Source organism: Phallusia mammillata, chromosome 6, assembly GCF_965637545.1.
Source record: "Phallusia mammillata chromosome 6, kaPhaMamm4.hap1.1, whole genome shotgun sequence".
In the NCBI taxonomy this organism is placed as follows: Eukaryota; Metazoa; Chordata; class Ascidiacea; order Phlebobranchia; family Ascidiidae; genus Phallusia; species Phallusia mammillata.
Genome location: NC_137257.1, coordinates 25,283,017 through 25,309,709, shown reverse-complemented (window position 1 = coordinate 25,309,709; position 26,693 = coordinate 25,283,017). Strand labels below are relative to the sequence as shown.

At 35.6% G+C, this 26,693-nt stretch overlaps 1 protein-coding gene and 2 long non-coding RNA genes across 6 annotated transcripts; 2 read left to right on the top strand and 1 right to left on the bottom strand.

The window, feature by feature from the left end:
- Positions 1–357: 357 nt before the first annotated feature.
- LOC145232296 (uncharacterized) lies at positions 358–25,922 on the bottom strand. 4 transcript variants are annotated; one of them, XM_080096890.1, is made up of 36 exons: positions 25,836–25,922; positions 25,178–25,298; positions 23,432–23,486; positions 20,659–20,814; positions 20,148–20,292; positions 19,388–19,520; positions 18,916–19,091; positions 18,488–18,562; positions 18,009–18,135; positions 17,604–17,768; positions 17,185–17,263; positions 16,737–16,906; positions 16,230–16,303; positions 15,853–16,069; positions 15,141–15,268; positions 14,523–14,734; positions 13,974–14,149; positions 13,526–13,608; positions 13,248–13,368; positions 10,875–10,952; positions 10,187–10,259; positions 9,710–9,799; positions 8,249–8,385; positions 7,676–7,760; positions 7,380–7,467; positions 6,802–6,967; positions 5,762–6,343; positions 5,289–5,413; positions 4,976–5,073; positions 4,556–4,670; positions 4,294–4,374; positions 3,611–3,834; positions 2,389–2,600; positions 2,116–2,254; positions 1,444–1,586; positions 358–957 (listed from the first exon to the last, which is right to left on the bottom strand). In XM_080096890.1, exons 2-36 carry the CDS (start codon positions 25,280–25,282, stop codon positions 937–939), a joined length of 4,854 nt encoding a protein of 1,617 aa, XP_079953016.1. In that variant the 5' UTR covers positions 25,283–25,298; positions 25,836–25,922; the 3' UTR covers positions 358–936. The 4 variants fall into 4 exon arrangements, with proteins under 4 accessions (XP_079953016.1, XP_079953017.1, XP_079953018.1 ...); XM_080096891.1 differs by having other exon boundaries at positions 3,611–3,783; XM_080096892.1 differs by having other exon boundaries at positions 3,611–3,777.
- LOC145232297 (uncharacterized) lies at positions 6,337–16,791 on the top strand. The gene is made up of 4 exons (XR_013860854.1): positions 6,337–6,454; positions 6,773–7,557; positions 14,602–14,769; positions 16,728–16,791. It is a non-coding gene; the product is annotated as an uncharacterized LOC145232297 (long non-coding RNA).
- LOC145232298 (uncharacterized) lies at positions 19,085–19,834 on the top strand. The gene is made up of 3 exons (XR_013860855.1): positions 19,085–19,203; positions 19,354–19,590; positions 19,683–19,834. It is a non-coding gene; the product is annotated as an uncharacterized LOC145232298 (long non-coding RNA).
- Positions 25,923–26,693: the final 771 nt, after the last annotated feature.

The window sequence follows — 26,693 nt, the reverse complement described above, 5'->3', positions numbered from 1 at the left end:
TTATTTTGTGGTGAATGCAGTAAAAGGCGGAATACGGATTGAATACGGAAATAAACTAGGTTACTCATATATTGTGTTGCAGTAATTAGCCAGCTCATGCTACTGGATTTTAAATACCGTATTTACTCGATGGTAAGCCGCGGCTTACATTGTTTTTTGAGCTGCCGTTTGTGCGGCTTACAATCGAGGGCGGCTAAAATTTTAATTTTATACCGAAATTGTTTCTACACTCCAACATTTAAATTATTTGGGGTTCAAAACATGTATGCGTGTACAGATTATACGTCGATATACGTTCTGTTGGGTACAGTTATCAACGTAACTAACAGATATGGGCAAATAGTCATACCATATAACAACAGAAAGATGTGTTAAGAAACAATCGTATCTAAAATTCCAGCGTGCGGCTTACAATCGAGGGCGGCTTATAAACGAGGGCGGCTTACAATCGAGGGCGGCTTATAAACGAGGGCGGCTTATAAACGAGGGCGGCTTACAATCGAGCAAATACGGTAAACGTCGCAATTCCGTTGACGGTGCATGGGAATAAAACTGTATTGATCAAGTTCTCAATTCCAATGCCTTAATCCTTAGGACCGTTTTATCTTATTTACCCTTGTACAGATTATGATGGTATATATTTACCCAGAAGTTTCTTTAACACCTTAATATTGCAGACTTACAAAAAATGTCCAATTTTATTCACCCAAAGCATGTGAAATTTAGCTTTTTGGATAAGCTAAAAACAGACCCAGCAAAGCAAGCCTATACGAAACTGCAATATTTAAATTATTTTGCTGCGTTTAGTACGGAAGGAAACACTTAGGACACATGTAACAATAAATAAATCTGGTTTGAATCGTGGTGAGAATACACAGTGAGCGGCAGAATTCGAAAAAAAGCAGAGGAAATACAATAAGTGCAAATGAAAGCAAGTTACTTCTTCTTGTTCTGACCCTGAAAAAAAATACATCGAGTTAAAACTAACTTAGTTGGGTGAATTTAAATAAGTTTTACCTAAAAAAACGTATTTGCTTATCACACATTATTTGGTTATAATAAAGACTGTTTGTTCTGGTAAGTGAAAAAGAAAACGTTTTTACACAAAAAAACTTATTTCCATTAGGTTCCATGAAAATAACACATTTTTTAAAACTAGATTTTTCTAGCCTCCTTGCCATAAATGCTTGCACCATGGTGGCCGGCTGATTCGGTATGGCGTACTGTGATTTATATACGAGTGTGCCGTGATCGCAGGTCTGCATAGGCTGACGCTTCACGGCTGATCCCAGATGTGAATTAATGTTCATTTTAACAATCTTTTTTGGTAGGTATTTGTTTTCAAAAATGTTAATCGTATTAAACGTCAAAAACAGTATTTTCCCAATCGATGCTAAAAACAAACCGTTGAAATAAAGTTATTGAGAAAAAGTTTCAACCTACCTGTTTGGCACTCAAGTATCGCAATAGGGGAGGCACCGGTCTGCTGGCTAGAGCTGGAGTTGTGACGCAAGTTCTGTCGTCATTGTCACCTGTGATGTTCAGTGACACTGATGAGATTGTGGGTGTAACACTGGTGGATGAAACTGCGAGAAAATATTCAGTGTCAAGCAGAAATGAATTTCAACAATTTCGTGTACGCCCTTCTAACAAAATTTGACGCAAAAACTCTCTGTTTTCCAGAATAATACTTTAGGTCGAGTCAAACGACGGGCGCTTTTTGTATGACAATCCACATACAATTTAATACACCATGGTATGTTTCTGTAAGTTGGAAGTCTGATCACAAAAATATTTAATTTTCTTCTGTTTATCCACAACATTTTTTTCACGGGGTTCGAACAAAAACCCTCCCGAGGACGAAAATCAAGTTTTTTCAATCACTGTATATGGGTCAGGCGCGCTGGACCATTCGTCAAAGTTCCTGCCCTATGCACAACATCCCAAGACAGTTACTGTTCTCCCCTCTTTTTTGATTACTCCCAGCTTGAGGTCATACCACAAAAAAGAATTCATTTTTTTCTGTTTCCAAAAAATCTCAATACACACGATACATTTATTTTGTCTATTCTATATCAATACACCGAACACCGAACACAAACAGCAACCGCTTACCACCAGTGTTTACACCATCGTTTTTCTGGTGCGCTTCGGACCAGTGCTCCACCACTTGCGAGTTGCGTTCGTTGGTTTTCGACCCGATCCGGATATTGGTCATCGAAGCATCCGGTCCCTTCTCGATCGTCGCGTTGCCCTAGCAACAACCAAAACCCGTCACATGACAAAAAGCATCGGTTACGTGTCAAAAACTGACCTGAACTAGATTTTAACATACGTGTGGTTTCAAATAAAGGACACAAAAGTATCATTTAAACAAAGCGAACGCACCTGGCTATAAGTTCTTCCGGCGGAATCAGGTTTGCTCGTCGGTGTTATGACGTCACTACCAATGACGTCATCGATTTTAGCGTTCCTCTCGCCGAGTTTTAACGTCGCTTTGCGGATTCCTTCCCTGTGGCGTTTGTAGTTGTGCCGCTTGTCACTAAAGGTCGCTACAGTGCTCATGGCGTCCACATTGTCGCTGTCGGTGAAATTCTCATCTGTGGACAGACATTACATAGGTTTATGTTTGTGTACAATATAGCTTGTTCTAAAAAATATAATGTAAAAGTTGACTGTGGAGTTAGAGGTTTGGTTTGGAATAACAATATGGACCGCGACTTACTCGTTTTTAAAACTTGCAACCGTGACTTTAAAAGCAATAGTTCTGAACCTTTTTTACTCTGCGACCCGCTTTACAGGTTTTCTAGCACAACTCGACCCCTTTACAAACACACATAGGAGGTTTTACTGCTATAATCTAATCTTCATACATTTGCTACCAAAGGTTGAGAAACACTGATTCTAAAGGTTTTGGATTTGGAGTTTTACGTTTTTTTTTGGTCCAATATTAAGTCAACTAAGAGTGCAATAAAACATAAAATCAGGACTAAATAACTCTTTTAACCAAAGTTTTTTACACACGCAATAGCAAAACAAAGTTTATGCCAAACACCTCAGAAATCACTAAGACTTTGATTGTTAATAAAACCGGTTTATTGCCTAGGGCAGGGGTTCCCAACCTGTGGTACGCCAAGGTTTTTCAGGTGGTACGCGAGTAGCTTTCTTTTTTTACAAAAATTTGGATTCACAACTTTATATTTTGTTTATCTGGTTTTGTTTACAAAAAAATCCCCAAGCCTATTCTTATTGTTACGTAACTATTTCTGTTGTTTCGTATCATTACGATCTACAAACAGGTCATGTCAATTGTCAACAAGAAGCACAGTTGCTTTGAAAAAACCGTACAACACTGTCGGACAGTTGGCGTTGATTATGTCAAATGATTGCTCGGTCAATTGGTGGACAGTAAACAAAAACAAAAATATCATTAAATTTAGTTGCCATGCTTTAGTGTTATTTTAGTAGGCCAATATTATTATTCTTAATAAAATATGATTCGATTAAATCAGTTGTTCTGCAAGAAGTGGTACGCGTGGCAGAACAGAGCGGTCAAGTGGTACGAGATCGAAAAAAGGTTGGGAACCTCTGGCCTAGGGCCTAGGCTTACCATCATCAAACACTGTCGCCAATCTCCTCTGGGTGTCTTGCCTCAACGTTTCGTGGACGTCCGGTTTGATGACGGGTTTGTTGTGATGACGTGAACTCGTTTCGTCATGCTCCATTAGACTCCTGCTGCGTTGCCTAGCAGCGGGGTTTCGTCTCCGCGGTCGCTGGCTAAACCTGCCCAATAGCGGACACGTAAAAGTACCAGTTGTTGTTAATGGACTACTGCTGAAAATGACTTTTTCATGTTAGAAGATGTTTTTTTAACTTACATCTTGTCACGCAAATTACACACAGCAACACGCACTGCGAACTTTTTTAACTTGGGTGAGGTCCGACAAATAGTTTGCATTTAAACCGAAAACGATTTGAATGAATTCTTCCGTAGCCGAAATGTTTTTTGTTATAGTCAAATAGGCCTTCGTTTCCACTCCAACGTATGTTTGATCATTTTTATGCTCCTTTTTTTATGACTTAAAAAGGGACTTGGTAATCTCAATTTATCGGGTTCTACTGGGTTGTGTGGAATGTCGCTCAAGTTTCTTGCACAGAGAAGTACAAGTTGGCAGGTTTAGAACCCACAAGCTTGTCAACACCAGGCGGTTGTCTTAACCACTCGGCCATTTTGCAAGACCATGCCGTATACATTCGGGGTCATTATTTTTACACTGTATCCAGTTTACTCACGGAATTCCATCCTCGTTTTGATTCAACGCTTCTTCACTTGGTTTGCGGGATGTTGGATTTGACGAGGGAGCTTCGTTGCCACTGTAAAAAACACAACAGACTTATTACAAAACTCAGTGAAGTAATTTCTATGACGGCCGTCTACCAAGTGGATGTCAAGACTGTCGAGGCTTTTGGTTATTTGGTTAAGTTCAAGTTTGATTTGATATATTTTAGTGATTTTGAACACTGCAACCAGAGACTAGTCTCTGCTGCAACCTACCTCTCCCTTCCGTGTCCCATGAGCGAACGGCGAAGTTCGGCGATATTGGCCACCACTGGAGGCACTCGAACTCCGGGCTTTGGAACCATGGCCAGGCCGATCCGGTCGGACATACCTAAGCATAAAAATTTTACAAAAAAACGCCTAAAATTTGTGAGAAGGCCAAAGTTCTTTTCCGAAAAACAGTTTTTTTTCTTTGACATTTTTAAGTTTCCCCTGTCATTGTCAGAAAACGGTTTAAGCGAGACCTTTCCGAGCGTTTTAGCTCATTGGTGTTAATTAAACAATGATAATCAGTTTACACTTAACTAACAAAAAATGCGTCTTTGCGACAAACTTCTTTACTAATAGCCTGCTTCTTAGTTTGGAATGACCTGGTTAAAGCAACTATTTGTGAAATGCAAAACCGATTATGGTTACCGAAAAACGAATCGTCAGTGGTTTGGAAATTCTTTGCTTTGTAATGATTGCTGTGAATTTCCTCGACACTGTCAGCAGCCTTGGGCTTCACGTAATATCTAAAACAAATAGACTTGTTATTCAAAAACAGCAAAACAAAATTGTCAGATCGTATTTAGACAATAGAAAAACAAGTCACATTGTGTTAGCTCTATTAGAAATGCTACACCCGATATACTGATATTCTTGAAAAAAAAAACAGTCTGTGGTGGGATTTGAACCCACGCAGTCTAGAACTGCAAAAGTTTATTCTTCTGGTCCGCAAGATTCCCACCTGTTGCTTTTAACCGAAAGCTTGTCGGGGTCCGTAACCATAACAACATCATGTGATTTCTTGACCACTGCATGTGGCCCCGTCGTCCCTGTGTGCTCCGTTGTCCGTGGCAACGCAAGCTCCCCCTGCGTGACAAGCTCTTGATAAAAATTGTAATGATGGACGTTACCAGTGGCGGGATTCAGCCGGATCGCACCGGTTCAATAGAACGGTCTCATGAAATTTTATGAGATCAGCGAACCGGTTAGCGTTACTGGTTACTGTCAATGGACTTTTTGCAACAGAACCGGCTGAAAAATATGACTTTTGTGATACAACCGGCTGACAAAAAAATTGAATTCCACCACTGGACGTTACATGCAAAATTTAACAAATAAATACAAAGACATACCACAGCATGCCAGAAAAGCGTGTTTAAAAAGTCTATGCCCAGTGCAAATTGTCGCCACATGTGAAAAAAAATGTTTGCAAACCTGGACAAGGGCCTTCATGTCTGATTGATTCAGGGAAGTTCCCCTTTTTGGCAGAGCAATGGATAAATCCGATGAGTGATCGGTATTTCTTCGCGGGCTTCGGATTTCGTTCGGGTCGTTTGCGAGTTCCGACGTTTGTTGTTTGGTAAAAGAACTCGGATTGTTTAATAAACTCTGTCGTTTTCGCACCAATTCCTCCCTAATCGAGCTATTTTCCTCATAATGTAGTTTATTCGAGTGAAAAGGCTTTACAGAAGATAATTTTCCAGCCGTCGAATGCTCGGTTTTGTCGTTGCTTATCCAAGTCAAGATTCTAGGTCTTGAATTACTTTCGTCGCTTAACAGCAAGTCACTTTTATTTACTTTTTCTTCAATTTGTTCCTTATGTGGCAAATCTAAGAGTGTTTCACTTCTTGGGCTTACAATTTCGTCTGATAAACCGTCTTTCTTGGTGAAAAAATGCGGCCGACTTTTGTAAGATAAAATTGTTTGTTTTTTAGTTTCTTCTATAGTTTCTTGAGGTGGTGTTGTGTCACTTAATGTTATTGAAGTTTCGGAAGGCAAGGGGAAGCTGGACAATTTCTGTAAAACAATGATTTGTGTTTCGAAATAAGCTCCACACTGTTCAAGCTATCCCATCTTTAATACATGTCATATTGAATTTTCTGATATTGAAGCTACAGGTGCTTTGAGGTAAGGTTTTATTTTATTCACAAAATACTTAACATTTAGAATAAGAAGAATGCTTTTAGCTTCTAGGACACGGAACAGAACTGTAGGAAAAAGAATAAAAAACTGGCAATGATTGTTGTTACAATTTATCTAACATACAAACATTCTTTTGCATTTTGTTCTGTGACAGCAAAATGAAAATGATCCATATTTTAGTAAATAACATTATGCAATGCTTAAAGTTGCAATAATGTTTTTGTGAGTTATATACAAGAAAATTTTGTTTTAAACAACTTGGCAATTTTTTTTATCCTTTTAATTACAATGTATTGCACACAGGATTTGGGTAAAAAGTGAAAGGTACTGACTTTGGGAGTTGTTTTACTATTCCCACTGGTTGGCCGACTGCTTCGATGTGAGGTAGGGATCGTGGTACTACCTTCTTCAAAGGGGCAAAGATCCCTAGTTGATGTGGGATAACCTTTTTGTCCACCGGAGGCAGAAGCACCTCCCTCTTTTCTTGAATCTGCCAGCCTGTAGTGACGGAAGGATTAAGAAAATACAAGTTCAACAATGATTGTGTTGACTTATACCCTGTGTTGGGCAGTAACCATATCGTTGAAGGATAAGTTATGGATCAATTAGTATGTACAAGTGTTTGTTAGGATGTTATTTAAGCTATCTATAGATCTAATAAAAAGCTACACTTACTATTGACAATTTACTTGTAATATGTACTGACATTGCCATTTATAGGCAATCATTTTCAATGCTCTTTTTTATTTACAGAAGCTAGCAAGGGTTTTATTTTTAATTCAAAAGTAACAAAAGAAAGGGAAAATGTCAGTCTGTTGAGCATGAATACACCCATGAAAATTCGGAAATCAAGCATGTGTAGTTTGATTTTATCGCAAGTCGCAACACAATGTTTTCACTTGCTAGGTACCTTGATTTGTGTGGGATGGCATTAGATGCAGACGCAGTGCGTGAAATTGGACGCATTGTGTTGGATGTCATGATTGCACGGTCTCGATCTACAATGCATGCATGTAGAAAGAAGTTAATGTGGCACGAAAATTCTGGTTAGAATGAAATGATTTTGCAAGCGGATGAACAGATAAAAGGTAAACTGTTTTGCATTTCTTACAAGTAGTAGTTATTGCAACTGACCAATTAGTTTTTTTTAAGCGTTAGGTATTTTACATGCTTTCATGCGGAAATGTTACAGACACAACAGTATACCTGGTATTTCTTTGTTCTCCTCAAATGGATTAGGGTGTTGTTTAATTGCTGACGTTACGCGGTCACTGGTAGCAGATGTAATTCTCTGCAACACACAAAAAACACTGTACTTTTAGGTTTTTCCCAAAATTTTTCTATAATAAAGTCCTAGTGACAAAATACATGGCTTAAAGCAGGGGTGTCCAAACCGCGGGCCAAATGCGGCCCCCGACGGTATTTTAAGTGGCCCGCGGCTGTTTTTTTTAATTGTGTTGCGTATGGCCCGCCATAGTTTGGAACTTTGGATTAAGTTTTTCGGTTTTGGCGACGCTACATCACGCAAAAGCTTTCCATGGAACTTCATTTACCGGTAAAAAGGAAGGTGCTGACTCAACAAAATCACAAAAGTACCTTAAATCCTGTAAATTTGTGTCTTAATTCTGAAAAAACGTTGGCCCGGGGGTGTCTTTACCTGGTAAAATTTGGCCCCCGTTAAAAAAAGTTTGGACACCCCTGGCTTAAAGTAATAAATTTAAAACTAATACAGGGTTTAATATAGTGTGAGTCAGATACAGCTTAGTCAATGTAGTTCACCTGTTTACTGATGTCATCTCTCCTTTGTTGCATTGCTGCTACCGCCACCAAGTGTTTTTGTGCCAGCAGTCTTTGTTGGCCGGCACTTAACTGCCTCTTCAGTGCAGATTGTCGCAAAATCTCGTATTGTTCTTCAGCTGGTAAAAATAAAGTGGAAAATGGTAAACTAAATGTCAAAAAAATTGTAATGGCTGCTGTTAATGAGTTTTCTGAGGAACAGGACAATACTTCTCAGAATTTTTTTTGCCCAAGCAAGCTGTTAAATGTAAAGTAAGTAATGGTAAAAACCACCACAAGCTGAATATCGAAAAATAGTGATAACTGCTGTTTGTATTTTCTCACACAACTTACATAAATTCTAGCAATTCTAAACAAATAACAAACTGTCAAAGACTTCTCAGCATGTTTTAAAAGAAGTAACTTTCCTTTAAGTTAGTGAATTTTAACAACACACTTAAAAACAACAACAAACAATTTTCAACCATACAGCATTGCTTAACTGTTGACTTGCAAGCACTCTCTTTTCAATTTTTGTTGTTAAAAATTTTGTGTTGGTTATGTTTTCAGTTAATAAAACTTAAATAGTAGTTAACAAGAAATTGCCACATCCCAGTTAATTGAAACATTACAGCACAGTAAAGGCAACACACTAAAGTCTGGTTTGAAGTTGGAAAAGTTTTTGGCAAGAAAAACTGTTAAAATGCAGTAAAGAAGCAGTTTAGTAAACAGACACAGAGTGTTAATTCGCAGGTCACAGCACACTCAGTATCGAACCAAGTATTGCTTCTTTTTCAACCTCTTCTTGGTCGGCACTGTCTGTTTCATTTGGCGAATCAGGCTGTGGTGACCATTGGCATGATGCGTTACGCATTTCAGGGGAGCTAGGTTTTGATTCATCAGACTCTGATATGAAAGGTTAATTTACAGCTACACCAGAACAACTAATTTTTGTGTCTTCAACTGCAAGTTCACTTTATTTCATTTAAAAAGTGATTATGGACATACTGTGGTCAAGGTGTCCTTGCGAGATTTTAATTTAATAGTGGCTTGCTAAGCTATTTTAATGCAGTGTTAGCAAGCAAGACCAATTCCTTTTTTGCATATTGTTTAACTAAAGATTCACAAAGTTTTTTTAAAAAACTGCTTATGTAGGTACAGTAGTCAAGATGTCCCTGCGAGATTTTAACTTGAGTGTAGGCCAATTGCCTAATGTAACTAATTGCATTTTGCCCATTAGTGATAAAGGTTGCGAAGTCCTGTACTATAGTGTCATTCAAGAAGGTAACAACATCCTGATGAGAAAATAGTCTTTAGCCTTTATTGTTTGTAGTCTGGAAAGTTAAGAATGACAGAAGTGCTTTTGGAGTTGTCTTTAAAACCTATCCGTCAACTACTCTGGCTGTTATTGACAAAATTTAGCAAAACAAACATTTAGTAAAAGTCTGGGATGTGTTATCTTACCAGTCATCATGCCAAGATGGTTTGCTAAGTATTGGACGGAAAAGTTCCCATCTGCTGGCTTGCTCCCATTGCTGTATCTCAATGGATAATCTACATTAAATGTCAAAACATAAGTTAAGATGAACATAAATTCATAACTGGGACCAGCCCTGAAGCGTCTATGCAGACCAGTGATCGCGACACACTCATATATTAATCATAGTACACCAGGCCCATTGAAGGCATTATACGAAGAATTTCATATAACAACGCATAGGGTGGGAAAAAAACATGGCAGGAGTATTTCCTGGAATTCAACTCTACCAACTGAGTTATGCAGGCTCAGAAATGAACCCTTTGAAAGTTGGATGTGGTTTAAATGTTACATGTGTATCCAAAAAGCTTTGACAGACTGCTTGTATTGTTACATTATTATTTCTAAGTGAATAACCAGCATTAAACAATCATATCTTTACTGTGCAAAAACTTTATACCCACCTTTGTTAGTATCTGGTACCATTAAAACCCCGCTTCTGATGTAAGCTGAAGTCAATGCTTCCAAGTAATCCGACTAAAACATTCATAAGTTTTTTTTACAAATAATGTTGAAACCAAAGTGTTCGTAAAACATCATTTATTGACTCTTATATCAATACATTATTTAAATCAGAATCAAGTTTCACTTTCTGAAGGTGATTTTTACCAATTTTCGTTCAAATAAACTAGAGTTTAATTTTATAATAATGACCTTACCAATTATTTCAATTGGTCAAATTCTGAAGTTTATTTATGTTGTAGATAGATGTGCTGAGTTAACAAAACACACAAACAAAAGTTGTTAATTTAAAGAAAACACTCCACAAACAACAAAATATCAATTCAAAAAAATCACACAAGTTTGGTTAACATGCCCATACAATACAGCTGTTTTTATGGAAAAAAATGAAACCAATTCATTACCCATATAAATTGACTAAAACTTCTAAAAATGACTTTAAGAAATATAATTTAATGTTTTTGTTAATTCTGGAATACTTTTTATGGCAATAAATGTTTTTGCTATATATTTTGCTAAACCTATAAATTACTTTAAAATGTGAGATTTTCATGGTTTACTTTATGCTATACTAAAAATGAATTTTTAAATATACAGTTTGTTGCTAAATGTTGTATATTTCTACTCAACTCTTTGGCCCACGAATCCTGCTCGTGTGATGAAAAAACCCAGGAGTGGATTCACACACTTGAGGGACACAGTGGCCAACTGAATAGGAAATGGGTTAATTTAAAACAAAATTAAGTGTTAGAAACTAAAAACAGCATGCACAAGATATTAATTAACAGTACCATAGTCTTTGTCGCCTAGTGCTATTTTGAGGCTACTAATGTAGCTACATGAAGTAACTGACAACTGTAAAAGTTGGGCTTAAAAATGTTAATGCTTTGGTTTTATGATGCTTGTTTAATGTTACCAAAATGCCCTTGTCATGTCTTAAAAACTGTTTTAGGCAGCTTGCTAGTCTTTCACTACTCTGTATTTTACATTTGTGCAAAATAAACGGAACTTATCTCATGTCACCACATGCAAGCTAAACTCAAAACCTTGTTCTAAACCATAAAGTTTTCGTTCTCAGTCTACTTTTTGAGGATAAACAAATTCCAAACTTACACTTTTTGCTGTTTTTAGTAACTCACCTGTTTTGTCTTTTCCCTCATATTTATGCTCATACTTCGATTCTGACCAGTAGATGCTATTTTAAAATGAGCTATTATCAACACTCACTCTGTGACAGCTAGTTTATTTGGCACAGTAAAAAAGTATTTCAAACTAAACAGAAACAGAAGTTGTGTCTGACTGAGCTTCTTTGGCAGAAATAATTCGACTTCCAGGATTATCACAGTGAGTATGATGAACTTTTATTCCGATGTGTTTGGAAAGGTCGGTGGAACATCGTAACGGGAACCACTTGTGTCTCATGTTGTCCAAAAAACTTGACGGAATCCGCGGCATTCCCTTCCGTACTGACGGTGGTTTCCAATCGCCTTTACTTTGCTTAGTAACATTGGTTGCCAAAAAATGGTGGGCTCTCATAGGTTGAGTGTCAGTTGTGTACCTCAGAGTTCCAAAAGACTTTTTAGGAGTAATTTTGAGTAACTGTGAAGGACTAGGCCTCGGTTTTATGCTTTTTGGATCAGGAGACTTATTTTTCTTTCCACCCAATGTACGAGGTCCAGCCTTTGCTCTGCTTTGGCTCCTACTTGGCACAACATTAGGAGCTGATTGTGTTTTTCTTGACTTGTTACCGCTCACTCTCTTCTGAATTGATTGTTTACTCTCTATTTCTAAGATTAAAGGCAAGTTTTGTAATTTACTGAGCAAGCTTTCTTCCAGATATTTCCCGGAATTTGAGCTCGAAAACTTGTGGTCGTATGCATTCGCTACATCAAAATTCTTCAAATCATTTGGAGTAACTGCCCCATTGCGAGCCGGAATATTAACTTGCCCACCGTTCGGCAGCATTGAGTCGAAATGTAACATATCACCGAGGTTTACTTGGCCAGGGGACACAGTCTTTGATTGACGTTTTGCATAATTTGTAGGTTTTACCAAATTGTGGTAGCGCAGAAAAGGCTGTTTCCTTTTTATTCTTATCTTCTCAAGCTTCTGCTTCTGCAACTGAGAGGCTGATTTTTGCTTTTCTGCCTCATTTGGTTTCACTTCTGCATCTACATTCTCACAATTTTGCTTTGACAGCGCTCGAACGTAATTCTCGATTTTGAAGTTGGAACAATCGCCTGACCTCATTCTGATGCAAGTTGGCGTCGGGCCGAGGGAACTGTTGCTCACTGTGCTTCTTTGGCTACCGGAACTTCCTGGCTTTTTGGATGATGTTGGGGAATCCGTGATCAATTTGTTCGGGGGCTCGAACTGCACAAATGTAGCTCGGTTTGTGCGAAGCGGAACAACAGAACGGCCTTCGAGCTTCATAAATTTAAAGGTCTACTTCAATTCTAAGTAAATGTAACTACAACGTGTTAACTGACTTGATAATAGTTTACCACTAAAAAGCTCTATATACTTGTTGTTTCTTTTAACAACAAACTTTCTGTATGTTACTGACTAAGCTCAATCTACAATTCAAAGCTAGTAACTGTATTTCAAGCAGTGGTGGAATTCAGCCGGTTCGCACCGGTTCTATAGAACAGTCTCGCAAAATTTTATGATATCAAAGAACTGGTTAACATTTCTGGTTACTATCAATGGACTTTTTGTAACAGAACCGGCTAAAAAATATGACTTTTGTGACAGAACTGGCTGACAAAAATATTGAATCCCTCCACAGATTTCAAGTGAAAAACAGAATACTATCATGTTACAAAACTACACGGCCTTTTTTAATGTCTTTTAACCAATAGACTAAGTTTAAAAATACAACCTTATCCACCATAAGTGTTATTTGCATACCTTAAATTCAATCTACAAATTAGGACTGATTAGTGAAAAACTGTAGTCAAAGAAGATCATTGGTTTAGCAAAAACACATTTTGAAACCTGAACCTTCTTAGTTGATCTGTCGTTACTTGTGCCTCTGTCATCTGTGTAAGTTGATGCAGAGTTTGCTGTGGGTCTTGTACTACCTGAATGTTCATCTCTCTTCTTGTGGCTTGGTTGTGTGTATCTAAAAATATGTTGTCATTCAAATTTAATCTGCAAAGTTTTTAGTTCTTCCTGAACCCAGCTCATATTAAAAACAGAAAAAAGAAACTTTTTTGTTGTGATGGATATACAAAATAAGTTATTTTAGGTTATCTTGTCAACAGTTTTATACTTTATACCTTATGGCCTTAATCTTGTCTGTGGCCATCTTAGCGCTGTGTGAAACAGGTTTGGTGCTTTCGGTTGCAGCTGGAACTACAGGCTAAAAATAATGGCAAAACAATAAAAACTACAAACTTTAATTGTTCACCCTTCATTTTTAAATCCATATCTAAAGTTCTCAATGCTGTGGGTTCTAATCCCATCTTGACCACATGCATTTTCTTGAGCAGGAAACTTAAGCAACATTGCTCTAAACCAGTGGAACCTTGATGGGTGAACTAAATTGTAATCACCAAAAAAAGACTTGCAATTAAACATACAGCATTACCACAGACTCATTGTGAGCATAACACATTTAAGGGTTGCCACTTGCCAGCCCACCAAGGATAAAAATGAAAAAAAAACTTGTGACCACAATTGCAAAACAACAACAATTTGTTTTTATTCTGGTTATGTTTTTTGTACCTTTGTTGGAATAACCTTGTTCCTGTCTCTGCGGCTTCTCATTTTCTTCTTTCGCTGCAACTTGGGGGCGATGGCGAGCAAATGAACGGGGAGTCCATCGTCACATGATGAATCCGAACCAGAAGTATCCGACTCCATGTCACTTATGTAATCATCGATGTTAATGTCATCAGAACCTGTGATGAAGGATATGTAATGCCACACTGTCACTACACCATGCTAGCATAAACACACATTTTACATGAAATTTATGGTAAAAATAGTTACACAAACACTTTTGAACATTCTTGGAAAAGTGTAAAGTAACCAAAAAATAGCCTAAATGCATCGGTAATTTGTAGTCACATTTTACTGTAAACTCAAATGTTATTCTTTGTGTGAGAATTTCCACTTTTTTGTTAAAAATTATGATGGATAAAATAATAACATTATACTTTTGACTAAACAGTCTTGGAAAATTGCTGATCAACCAGAAAAAAACGGAATACATCTGAAATTTACAGTTCAGTTTTGCAGCTTGTAAAAAAATTGCCACTAAAAATGTTGTACCTTGCAATCTTAGTTTCTTCATAATCTGTCTTCTCATCCGTTCCTGCAACTCGCACATGCAAGCTTCTGTTTTGGACAGGTCAGGGTCGCAGTAATCAAGCAAAGTGTCGCAGAAGTGGTATCCTATCATTTCAAGGTCATGTGTGTTCAGGTGTGTGTCCTTCCTACTACCCGGCAAAGAAGTCCCCCCGAAAGTGGCTTCCAGGGTGTAACTGAAACCAAATGTGGACACAACAGTAATATTTTGGTAAGTAACATGCACGGTGACTGGTTTACAAATTATTTTCCAAAAATTTTTTTACGCAAAAATGAAACACTTTAACCAATAAAAAGATATCAATGTTAAAAAAAAAAGAAAAAAACGTTTTCCATATTAAGTTACAAAATGAAGCATTTCCGTTAACCTCAATGTTTCCCAACAATTATGGTTGTCATGTGTTTTGCCAAAACACTGAAAAATCAGGTCTATTACAGTACTAATTCGTTTGTTTTTTGTGCAACTAACCAGATTTAGGATAGCCGGACAATTTTCTCAACATTTGGCCTTGGTTGGAATTTACCACTCCTATGTAACTGAATGGATTATGCAAATAACTGAATTCATCTGTATCAGTTTACCTGTTCATAATTCCCAAGTACCACATCACAATTCTCCCTGTTCCTTCTTTGCTCTTTTGAACTTTGTATTTGCAGCTGTCAAATGCAAATGCCTGGTGGGCGTTCTTCGAAAGCATCAATGGAAAAATCTAGTATGAGATAATACTATGTTAAAAACTAGAAATGTTATTGCACTTGTAGATGTCTGAGAAAATTCTGAAAGTCTGGCGAAGTGTAAGCTTAAAAGCCATTTAAGCTGTTGAAAAGTTTTTCAAAGGTTCTTTATTATTCAAAAATGCCATATTACAATCTTTTAACTGTTGGACTAAATAAGGAAATCTGCTCAAATCTAATTTTTATCTTTATTGGCCAAACAACAAATGTTTAAAGAGAAATATTATTTTTAAACACTATACATGAATTTGTTTATAAACCCAATGAAGTATTTAGTTGTGGTATGAAATAAGTAATCTTGTGCCTTGAAATAAGCAAAACTATAGAACAGGGCTTCTTAAACTGTGGGTCATATGCAGAAGATAATTTGGGGGTCGCGAAACAACATGCATTATTATGTCATTGTCACAATACATGGCATACATGCATAAATCTATTGTTTAAACATCATTCATGTGTATAGGATATGCCCATCAAGGGGTCGCGTAGAAATTTCTGTTCTAAAATTGGGTTAAAACAAGCAAAAAACAACTTTGAGCAGCCGTGCTATAGAACCTACCCTTTCTCTCATCCTCTTCTGCGGATTGTGCTTATTCTCACAACCGTAGATGAAGATGTTGTTCTTCCGTGAGTGGCCGTGAAGGTCACAGTAGAGGACAACCTCTCTCTCAGCACGCAACTTTTTCACCATCATCTTTGTGTGCCAAATCGACGGAAAAGAATCTTTTAAAACTGATTTGTAGTTGCGGTTTAAATCTCGACCAGCCAAAGAGCATCTGAAGAACAAATGTAAAGAATAATAACATGATTTTTATCTGGCCATAAAGCGAATTTTGAAATAGGGTATTAATTTTACAACCAGACGTCTTTAGTTATATATTTTAGAAAGTACAAAACAACAGATCCTAAAAAACTTTTTTAAATGATTGGACTTGCCTGTAATTGCCGACAATAACTCCATCTGGATTGAGCATAGGGACGATTTTAAAAATGAAGGTATCTCGTAGCAACTACAAAAACAAATGAATAATTAAGTTAATTGGCTTGCTTTCTGAATGTGCTATGCATATAAGATTTTAGGCAAACACTGCATTTTTGAAAAGATTTTCTTTTTTGAACCATATCAGACATATAATATGTTCAGCCTAAATCTTGCATTTTAGCCAGGTTGAACATCACAACATTTTTTTGTTTCCATTTACTACAGGTTAATCCAGTTCATCATAAGTTCTATTTTATTGCATACTAAATCCCTGTAGCCTTTGTTCAGTTGAGAAAATATTCTAATGAATTACATTTTCCAGTTAAACACAACAAAAAGTTAATTCCAATTGCTATCAATTTAAATCAGCTTTAAAATCCAATTCAAAATGGACCAATTCATGCAATTTAATAGTTGCTTGAATCACTATTTGACAGTTGCTTTTCTTTCAGATAAACAACCTTAGCATCAGCAGAACTTCCAGAGAGGTAGTCGAGAAATCCTTTCATCATCCAAGATGAATTTGTTTCACCAGGATGTACCCTGGCGCTCAGGACGACAGCTTTCTTGGCTCGGGATATTTCCGGATTACGAGACGGTGAGGTAATAGTTAAAATGTACACAAGGTTACCTGAAAGTACATTTGGTTGCATTGTTATTTTGTTAAATTACCATCTGCATTATTGTACATGTTTTATAGCACAGGTTTGAAACTAAATCCACTTCAACTAAAAACTGTTTACCCCCACATAAAAAAATTAAGACCCCCTGTTGTGAATGCTGTTGGCTAGCTAAGCAGACATTTTCAACTATTTTCTTGCTATGTCGTATTTGTCGACCAGTGAAGCTAGGTACCCTTGTCTCAGCCTATCCCTCATACCCTATTTTCAAAATACCACAGCAACATACCAGCAAGTGTTCTGCACAAAACTCTTTGTTTGCAAAATCTTGATCGGACCGGGTCGTTAGCCAGCATCAATAAATACTCCTGCAAAGTAACAATAAATGATTGGGTTATCAGGTAAGGGTACACACTAGAATAACAACACAGTTTTCTAATTGCATTTCCCAGTCGTTATTACCCTTATTTAAATTGGATGAACACTTAACACAGATCTTTTTTATTCACCCTAATAGTTTTTTTTATCAAAGACAGTTTTAACTAATATTAGTGAAAACTCTTTAAAACTACGCAAGACCTGCTTAATCTATTTTAAATGAGGTTCAGTTGTAACTTTTCCGATAAATCTGATTTGCTTATTAGTATGTGTTTGAATGCAAATTTTGTTGTACTGCTTTTGGAATATGTGTCTCTTATTTACGTTTACCTGTAGGTCGGTATAAGTGTAAGGGTAGCAATGTGCAAAATAGCATGTGTCATCTTTGTACGGAAAATCACACTGCCATGTTAATGAGTAGAAGCATCGGCCGTCACGACTGCATAGATTGTTTCTATAGTAACGAATGTTGCTACCACAACGAGTCCATCCAATCTACATTATGTATTTGAAGTTAGAACCATGTTTGAGATTTGAGATTAACTTTTCTAACTTTTTTTGACTTTATGTGAATAAAACATTTAAATTGGTTCGCATTAGTAGAAAAATTGTTTGTTTAATACTTGGTTAATTTAAAACAAAAACAAAAAATGTTTAAATTTGGTTTTTGATTTAAAGCATAAAATGTATGCAATATTTTTTAGTGCTTTTTAAAATTAGTTTTATTGCAGACACCTTGTTTTTCTTTGCGTTTACATCAGAATACAAAAGTGGCCGCATTCCCTGATTGTAGAGACTTGATGGTTTCATGAGGTTCACTATTGTAAAGCGATAAAGTTTTCCAGGTCGCATGTTTCTTACTCTGAGTAAAAAACAAACAAATAAATCATCTAAAATTTTAGAATGAGGACAACCATAATATACCAGGTACGTCAATGTCGCCGTTTTTTATTTTATTTGTACAAGGTACATCAGTGTTGCAATTTTTTGCTTCATTTGTTTTTCAAATACTGCATGTTGTTATAATCAAGTCGTTTGTTACAGGAACAGATGAGTGTTGTTAATTGTATAACCAACTTCCAAAGCTTTACATGCAAAAAACTGAAATAAGTGAGTACCCAGAATCATTATGAACAGATGCTTTGGGTCCTCTAGACCAGAATACTATATATTTGGACCAACAGAATGGCCAAACTCAAAGTAAATAGCTTTACCTGAAGAAAAACCATTGTGTGTGCTTGTTTGTGTATAAATCAGTTCGAAGTGTCAGCTCATACTCAAAGTCAGTTCTGAAAGTTAAAAGAAGACAATTACATTTCATACCAGTAGGCTGGAAACAGAAAACCTGAAAGAGCAATTAGCAAACAATCTTTTGCCCTTGAGTATTGTCAATCTGGTTAATCACATAACTAGTTTGCCAATCTGTTTTTGCAAATAATAGGACAATTTGTTCAAACAAAAGGATTTACATTCTTTTTGCAATTAAACAAATTATGCTATTAACCAGATTAAAATATACTACTAAATCTACTTTAAATGTCAAACTTAAACATAAGTTGCAATGTTCTTGTGACAAAACCTAGTAATCTTATTTCATTTTTACATTTAAATTTTAGTATTTAAATTTTATGATAAAACTGACATTTTGTCAACTTTAAGCAGGTTTCCACTTTCAAATCTTGACTCAAATTCAAGTTGAAAATTATCATCAGGGTAATCTCGTGGAGTGAGAGTCATACTTCTCATCGCTAAGCGACAACCAGCGACCCTTGACCTCATGAAGTAGAGGTCACGACCGGGGTCATTGTAATAAATCATCTGCAAAAAGACACATGTATTAGGATTTTCCTAAAAATTTTTTGAAGCCACACATTCATAAAAGTTACAGTACATAGCATGTTGGAAAGGATTGTAGAATTTCTTTAACTGGGTGAGTAAAAGTCATGAGTTGCAAACGATTTATTGAGATAAATCGAAAACCACCCTATAAATCAGTAGTACATCTAAATATCACAAAACAATTGTGTTGATGTTATTGCACAACAGTTTCTTTTTTGCACAGTACTTATTTTATGTTCAGGCGAATCGCTTTTCATATGTGATTTAAACCCTACCTCTCCAATTTGAGGCCCCCGAACAGATGGAGTTGGTTCTTTCCCTGTGGGTTTTTGTAGAGGTTCGGGTGAAGACGGGGTCGTTTCGATGAATCTTATCGCTGGACAAACCACTTGCATATGTGACGGCCATCTGAAACAACACAAGAACATTGTTTTAACTTATTTAAGCAATTAAAATAGTAGAAATTGTGTATTAAATTGTGAGTATTATTATGTTAAAATTAATTTTAGAACAGTTGGGCAAGTACCAAAAAGTCATGTTGTACTAAAATTTTATATTTTTTTATTTCAGAAAAAGAGCAATCAATGCGAAAAAAACAAACATTTGTCATAACTGAGACTGATAAGAGTAGGAAGAGATGACTTTTTAAGCAAACTCAGGTAAATAACACAACCATGATTTGAAACCAAGGATATTTCTAACCTTATACCACCTTAGATGTTATAAAAGTCGAAATCTAATACAACATTATTTAGTTCACCATGTTGTTGTTGTTTTTGTTTCAGAAAAAAAGAACGATCAATGTGAAAAAAATAAAAAGAAGCTTTTGTTACCCTTTAATGTTTATGAAATCAAATGCATTGGAAAGAGTTGTAAATCAGACTGAGTGGAATGAAAAGTTAACACAAGCAAAATATTCCAACTTTTTTTGACTCCTGGGATTTTTCTAATCCTATACACCCTTGCATGTTGTTTACCCAGTTGTAAGTAACCACAAAAGAAGTTGAAACATCTAAACAGCATTATTTTGTTCACCTTGTTGCTTGTTGAGGTCCAGCCTCTTTTGTGAGTGCATACAAGTTGCGAGGTTCTCTCAGTTTTGGAATCTTTCTGCCCGCTTGATACTGGAACACCAGCTGTGTTGTTCGGTGGAGAAGATCGTCTGGTAGTTGACCCTCCCCTGAAAGCACCAGAAATGTTTAACAATAATTTAGCACAGAGGTTCTTAACCGAGGGTGCAAGACTTGTTAGATATTGAATAAAAAAGGTTTGGGGATCTTGTTGGAGATTTTGAAAGGATGACAACAAGAAAAAAATGTTAGGAATCATTGATTTAACACATATATGTAATATATAGTTAATATTTTTGTATGTACATTTTTTAAACCAGAGTTATCACGGAGTTTACTTAATTTTTTTATTTGTGTTAATTAAGTTTGCTAAAACACAAAAACCTGTGACTTGGATAAAAGATGCAAGAAGTTTCTTCACAAAAAAGAACAAAAAATGTTCTTTACAAAAAATAGTAATAACAAGTCTAACTTACAAGGTCCTTCAAGTAACCTGTTGTGCAGAGGACTTCCACTTTTTCCCAGCTGCTCTTCAACCAGGGACAAATCATGGTGTCCACTCAGTCTCACATCATAATTTCGTCTCCATTCTTGCAAACTTTGAAAGTTGTCTCGAAACGAAGCATTTCTCCCTACAGAGGAAACAAATGAATTTCCACTTTAATTTATAAAGCATGGAATTTTCAAACAAAGAGTTTGTAATATAAAAAAAAGAATTAAAACAAATAATGAATTTAATGATGAATATAACAGCCCAAATAAACATAAAAGTGAAATGCTTTATTATTCAAACATTTCAGCAAATGCTCATGCCAACATTATGAATTTAAATGTTTATTTTCTCTTTTTTGGTTTAAAAATAGATACACAGTGGAATAACAGTAAATTGCCAAACTAAATTTGTTACCTGCCATTTTAGTGCCAGCTACCTCTTGCATAGTGGTTTAATAGCAGATGCAGACATTTAGTTACTAAACTATATTTCTATACATTTGTATAAGTTCAATAAAAAGCCTAGAAATAGTAAAAGGTGTAAAAATTTAAATAATCTATTTAGTTTACTTTGCTAAGATGTTTTTCGGTTAACTGTGAAAAATACAACTTCTTAAGGTACATTTTATTTCTAAACCTAAACTTTGTTACAATTATTCAGAATTTCTTCCAAAAATTTTTAAACTAAATTTCAACAATTATTTTGAAAGAACTAGACACCAAACTGAATTTAAATAAAATGTGTTTTTTTTAAACTTATTTTCCGTATTTAAAATGTTTGTTTTATGATTGTGTCAGTTTAAATTAAAACCAACTTAAAACAATCTATTTTTAATCAAGTTTTTAACCTCAATTTGAAATCCATTTAAAAAAATCAAAAATATTTTTTTCCGTCAATTCACAAACAAAACAGTCAGTACAAGTAAAAATCTAAACAATTTCCATATGTTCACAGTAACTTTAAACACAAACACTGTCTGAAACTGAAGTAACTAAATCCTATTTCAGTTTCAACGAATAACAGATTATTGCTTTGCACTATACATTCCACAAGTGAAAAATCTTTGAGTAAAAACAAGCCGGAACAAGTTTGCCAAACAGTAAAAAAACTTTCTCTCTTGCGTTGACACTCACTCCTTAAGAGTGTTGTAACAGATTGCCACTAAGTACACAAATAAAAAGTTTACAGCCGGCCCGGGGAACAAAGCAACAAACAGACAAGAGAACAAAGGTAAAGAATACAATGAGCACTCGATAATCTGACCATTGTTGAGTGGTTTATAGGATAAACAAGCTCATTGATTCATGGAAGCTACTTCGTATGTGTAGGTTTGTTTTTACTGAGTGCTACTTGAAGTTTTAAGTGGGGAAAGCAATTGGTTATGAATCATTTGAATTTTTCTTTGCCCCCCATGCTGATTCATTCAAATTAACAATTGGACCCCATTGTTTAATGACTCACAAACACAGCTCATTAGAATTGTTTGTTCAAAATAATAAAAACACATTTGGGTTCAATCTAAAAAGATTGGAATTGTCAAGGTATATTTCAATTTATTTTCTAATGTCTTTTATTTTTCAAAATCGGAATTCCTTTTTTGAATAGCTTTTCAAGCGGACACTACTTCTTTTTTATTATTTGGGATTATCTTTTTTAATGTAGCACAAGACATAAACTCATGACTGAATTGGCAGTTTATTTTACTAAACAACACAAATATACTTTCATATTGGCACTGTTTGCTATAAAAAGTCCATCACGAATTTCTGTCAAAATACAAAGTGATTCAAGTTGAAAATTATCATCAGGGTAATCTCGTTAGTTTATCTTGTATCATCTTATGTTACATTACGAAAAGCAATTTCAAATAATAAAGTTCACGGTTTACTTTCCTGAACACAAATACAAAGTTATTTTGAAATAATTTAGACAATAATACACTCAAACCTAAATGATCCTCTTCCACAAGATACATTGTTGCCTAGCCAGTAACAACTAAAGTGAAAGTAATAAACTGAAATGACCACATTTTTTTAAAGTTTACTTGTCCAGCTTAAAGGGTGATTACCATTTTTATTTTGCAAAGTGCTTTTCAACTTAAGCCACAAGCCTGAAGAGCTACCAGTAAGCAATTAGTAGTGAACCAAGTGCTTAAATAGTCACAGAAATCTCGATAGCAAAGCGGCTCATGGCCGCAGAAATTCATTAAAGGCAGCTGAGTTGACAATTGAAAGGATTGCAGCGATTGTAAGTACCGCGCTGAGGTTACTTAGTCTCTTCACGGACACAAAATTGAGTCAGTCTGTGTCACATTAACGCTGACACATTGGTATTTCAACGCTAAGCCGGATGATTTTGTGTCACTTCACAACTTTCAAGCCTCATTGTAACGACCCTTGGGCAAATTGTTTACATGATTAATGCCTAAAAATTTTTTTTTTTTTCGAACTTTTTCGTCTTATAAGGGCATTGCAGATGGGGGCAAAATATAACTCTGTGTGCATGTTTTAACTTTTTAGGAGACAGCCAACAAAGCAAAATGATGCCCTCAACCTACACTATTGCAATTGCATGTTTCATTAAATTGTTTAAACACCTGTTATGTTTTTGGGTATTCACACAATCAATAATATGCTTTGTTTTATTAAAATTAATTTTATTTCATTGGGCTTTGACAGTAAAAGAATAGTCGCCACTACATGTAAAAGGTATTTGAGGGCAAATGAACATTATGTGTGAACAATATATTGTTTTACCTGTATAGTACCCATAATGTTGAAGATGCCTTCTCATAAATTTGTCGTAAGGATCCTAAATTAAAAGCAACAAATAAAATCATTTTAATGACCATTCATGCAAAAAAACAAGGGACAAAATGTCAACATGCAAAGAGAGTTTAATGTGATAGATGACAATAAAAAACACAAAAATTCCAACAGCACACGCACTAAAAACTCAAAACGATTTTTCACACGAAGGGTCCATTACAATAGGGATAGCAAATACATAGAATGTGGGTTTTTCATTACCATAAATTGTTTAAAAATATTTAAAGCTCACATATTAATAACTTGGTAAAGTTATTTTTATCCAACTCTCATTCTTTGTATTCTCCACTTACACTGTGACAATACTCTTCCTCACTTGACAAATCTTCTAAACCTTCAATATCTTTCTCTGGAGGATACCAGCCATACTTTGGTCCTACAAACCACTGGTATTTCTAAACACCATAAAATGTCTCACTAAACTTGTTGAACATGCTCCATATGTTTTACCGTATTGCAATTTTAGAATGCTCCTGTTTCTCATTTTGCACTAAAGATTACAAAAATGCTGCTTTTACAAAAAGCCTGTAGAATTAATGTTGTTTTGTCCTAATTTTTGCTGCATTCAAAATTGTCCTATTTTTCCATTTACTTACTGTAAACTTATCTTAAAAACTGACTTAATAACACTTTTTTTTATAAATGCTTATGTGAAATTGGAACTATGTTTGTGTAACAATATATTAAAGCCAAGTTTAGCTATATTTGTGTACTTCAGGTTATTGAAAACCATGATAACAAAGTAATGGACTGTTCATCACAAAACAAAAACTTGCAATCATAATACTGGAAGAGCAAGAAAAAAATGTTCAATCTCTTTAATACAATATTTAGTGTTGAGTTGTTAACATAAGATCAAACTTGTGACTTTGAAAATTCATGCACACAAAGCATGCTGTGAGCAAATACATGGTAGTCATGGCAACACACATCACAATGAACTTCAAACTTGTGGTTACTGTTTTAACAATGGCAATAAAACATTAGTTCATGTGTTAAAAGAACGCTTGAAATGAAAGCTCTTTGTACTCACGGGTGATTTTGCCTCCTGTTTGCACAAAACAATTATATGCTTGAATATTGCTTATTCAGTAATAATGGGTATTATGCTAGTGGAACATGCTTTGTTTGTACTGCCCTTGTACTATTGCTGCAAAGAATATAACTTTAGCCCCCTGTCATTAAACAAATAGACTTCAAACAATTTCTAATGTAAATAATAATGGACAAAATTAACAGATGTTGAAAGGCAAAGTGTGTGCAAAGAATGTTATACATGCAAGTGCATTTACTGATAATGTTTACCCATAAGCAATTCTCAATTCCAAGTTGGCCAATTTCATGTTTTTGTCAGTTGATTATCATTCTGTTTCTGTTGGAAACTATTACAAGTTTAACTTGAACTAGCAGAGCAACATAATTAAAATGCATACAGACAAATCTGGTAAACCTTGCGACCATTTTGCCATGCTTTTTATGCAATTAACCATTGTATAAAATAAACTGGACAATTTTCTTTAAAAATGGCGATGGTTGGAATGTACTATCCCTATATAGTAAAATGTGATTAGTGGATTCATCTATATTTGCAAAGCATTAGTTTGTTTTCGTGCCAGTTAAATATACACGTCTTGTGTTTGTTACAGTTGGTTATGTAAAACATGGACTTAATACCTGACTATCATCTGCCACCAAGTTAGTTTCCTCCAGACAATTATCTCCATCACCAATATCTTCATCCAAAGTCTCAAATTCCGCCTGGAGGATGTTTTCCATCATATGTTTGTTCAACCTTCTACACCACAAAAAAACATTAAGTTGATGTTCAAACATATAATAATTTGTTATGAGTGGTTGGCCTATTGTTTATATTAATTGGAAATAGCCTAATTATTTCTGGGTTTGTGTTATTTGTACTGGCAAATCTTGCAAATTTGTCAAAAGAATTTCCAAACTAAATCAAAATTTTAACAGTCAATCACTTATTCAATTATTTACAGACAAGTAATGTCAAGAAAACTTATCAATGTATACCATTATGTGACAATAGGACTTTTAATAGCATGTAGTTTTACCATGCATATTGTGTTATTATTATTAAATGGGTGGTATAAGTTGTCTAATAAAGTAAAAATACAGAAAATAGTCAGGTCAGCAAAAATATATTTAGTAACCACATTGTACCATAAACTAACGTCCAATTACGAAGTATATCATAGTAGTGTTGTATGACAGATTAACGTTCCATTATGATTGACGTAGGTTACGCCTCACAATAACGGATAAACAAAACAATCAAAGCCTCCACATAACTTTGAAATGTTATTCTTACCTATTTCGAGTGTCATGTTTCCATACGACCCATTTCAGGGAACATTTCAAAGTATTATACGAAATGTTGTCACAACAGGTCACAAGAAATTATCTCCCATTCAACTGACATATACAATTACGGCTGCTCGGAGACTTAAGTGAAGCCGGTTAGTAACTAAGCAACGTGCGCGGTGCGCAACCTAGCGGATGGTATAGTCTAGATAAGTTTTCCGTCAAGCGACAGGCGTTGCTGTTTATTACTTAGGGAAAATGTCGTATTTATCGAATGATAACATATCATGGTATCATTCTCGCCAAAAACGCAAACTTAATCGCTTGCAGTGTAATTGTAACAAGCTGAAACCGGTCAATGAACAGAAATCAAGCAGTTCTGAAGAAGTTGTTTGGGTTTCAAAGTCTCACGATCCGTTAGACTTGAGGAGCACTGCACCCGTGTCAAGGCGAAAATTTATCGAAAGCAACGACTTTAGCACCAAAGAAAAGTCATTCCACGAACCTTCGATTACTTTACAAAAGTGGGGCAAGAAATGGGCAAGAGAAATTGTCCCGTCCATGCAAAGTACAAGATGTGAAGAATGGTCCACTTTACGAAGTATGCTACCATCCGAAGGTCATCCCGTCAATATATCGCCCCCGAACTGGGGTACAGGTGTTTCCCCAGCCCCACGCATGGTGAATAACCGTGTAAGCCGATTCCCTATAATCAACAGCCCTATGACCCGATATGTGGATGATATGCACAGAACAAACGGACTTTTTAGACTTCACTGATTTTCTTTTGCAATTTTCCAAATAAATCCACGAAAAATCTTGTTACTATGAAAATCAGCCTTGAAACTATGACGATTAATTATAA

Excerpts from the sequence above, each read along its gene's own strand:
- LOC145232296 (XM_080096890.1), bottom strand. The coding sequence starts at position 25,282 with ATGATGGAAAACATCCTCCAGGCGGAATTTGAGACTTTGGATGAAGAT. Across the intron at positions 15,269-15,852 it reads AGAAGAGGATGAGAGAAAGG|ATTTTTCCATTGATGCTTTC; the intron begins GTAGGTTCTATA and ends ATCTCATACTAG. Across the intron at positions 2,255-2,388 it reads CCGGAAGAACTTATAGCCAG|GGCAACGCGACGATCGAGAA; the intron begins GTGCGTTCGCTT and ends GGTTGTTGCTAG.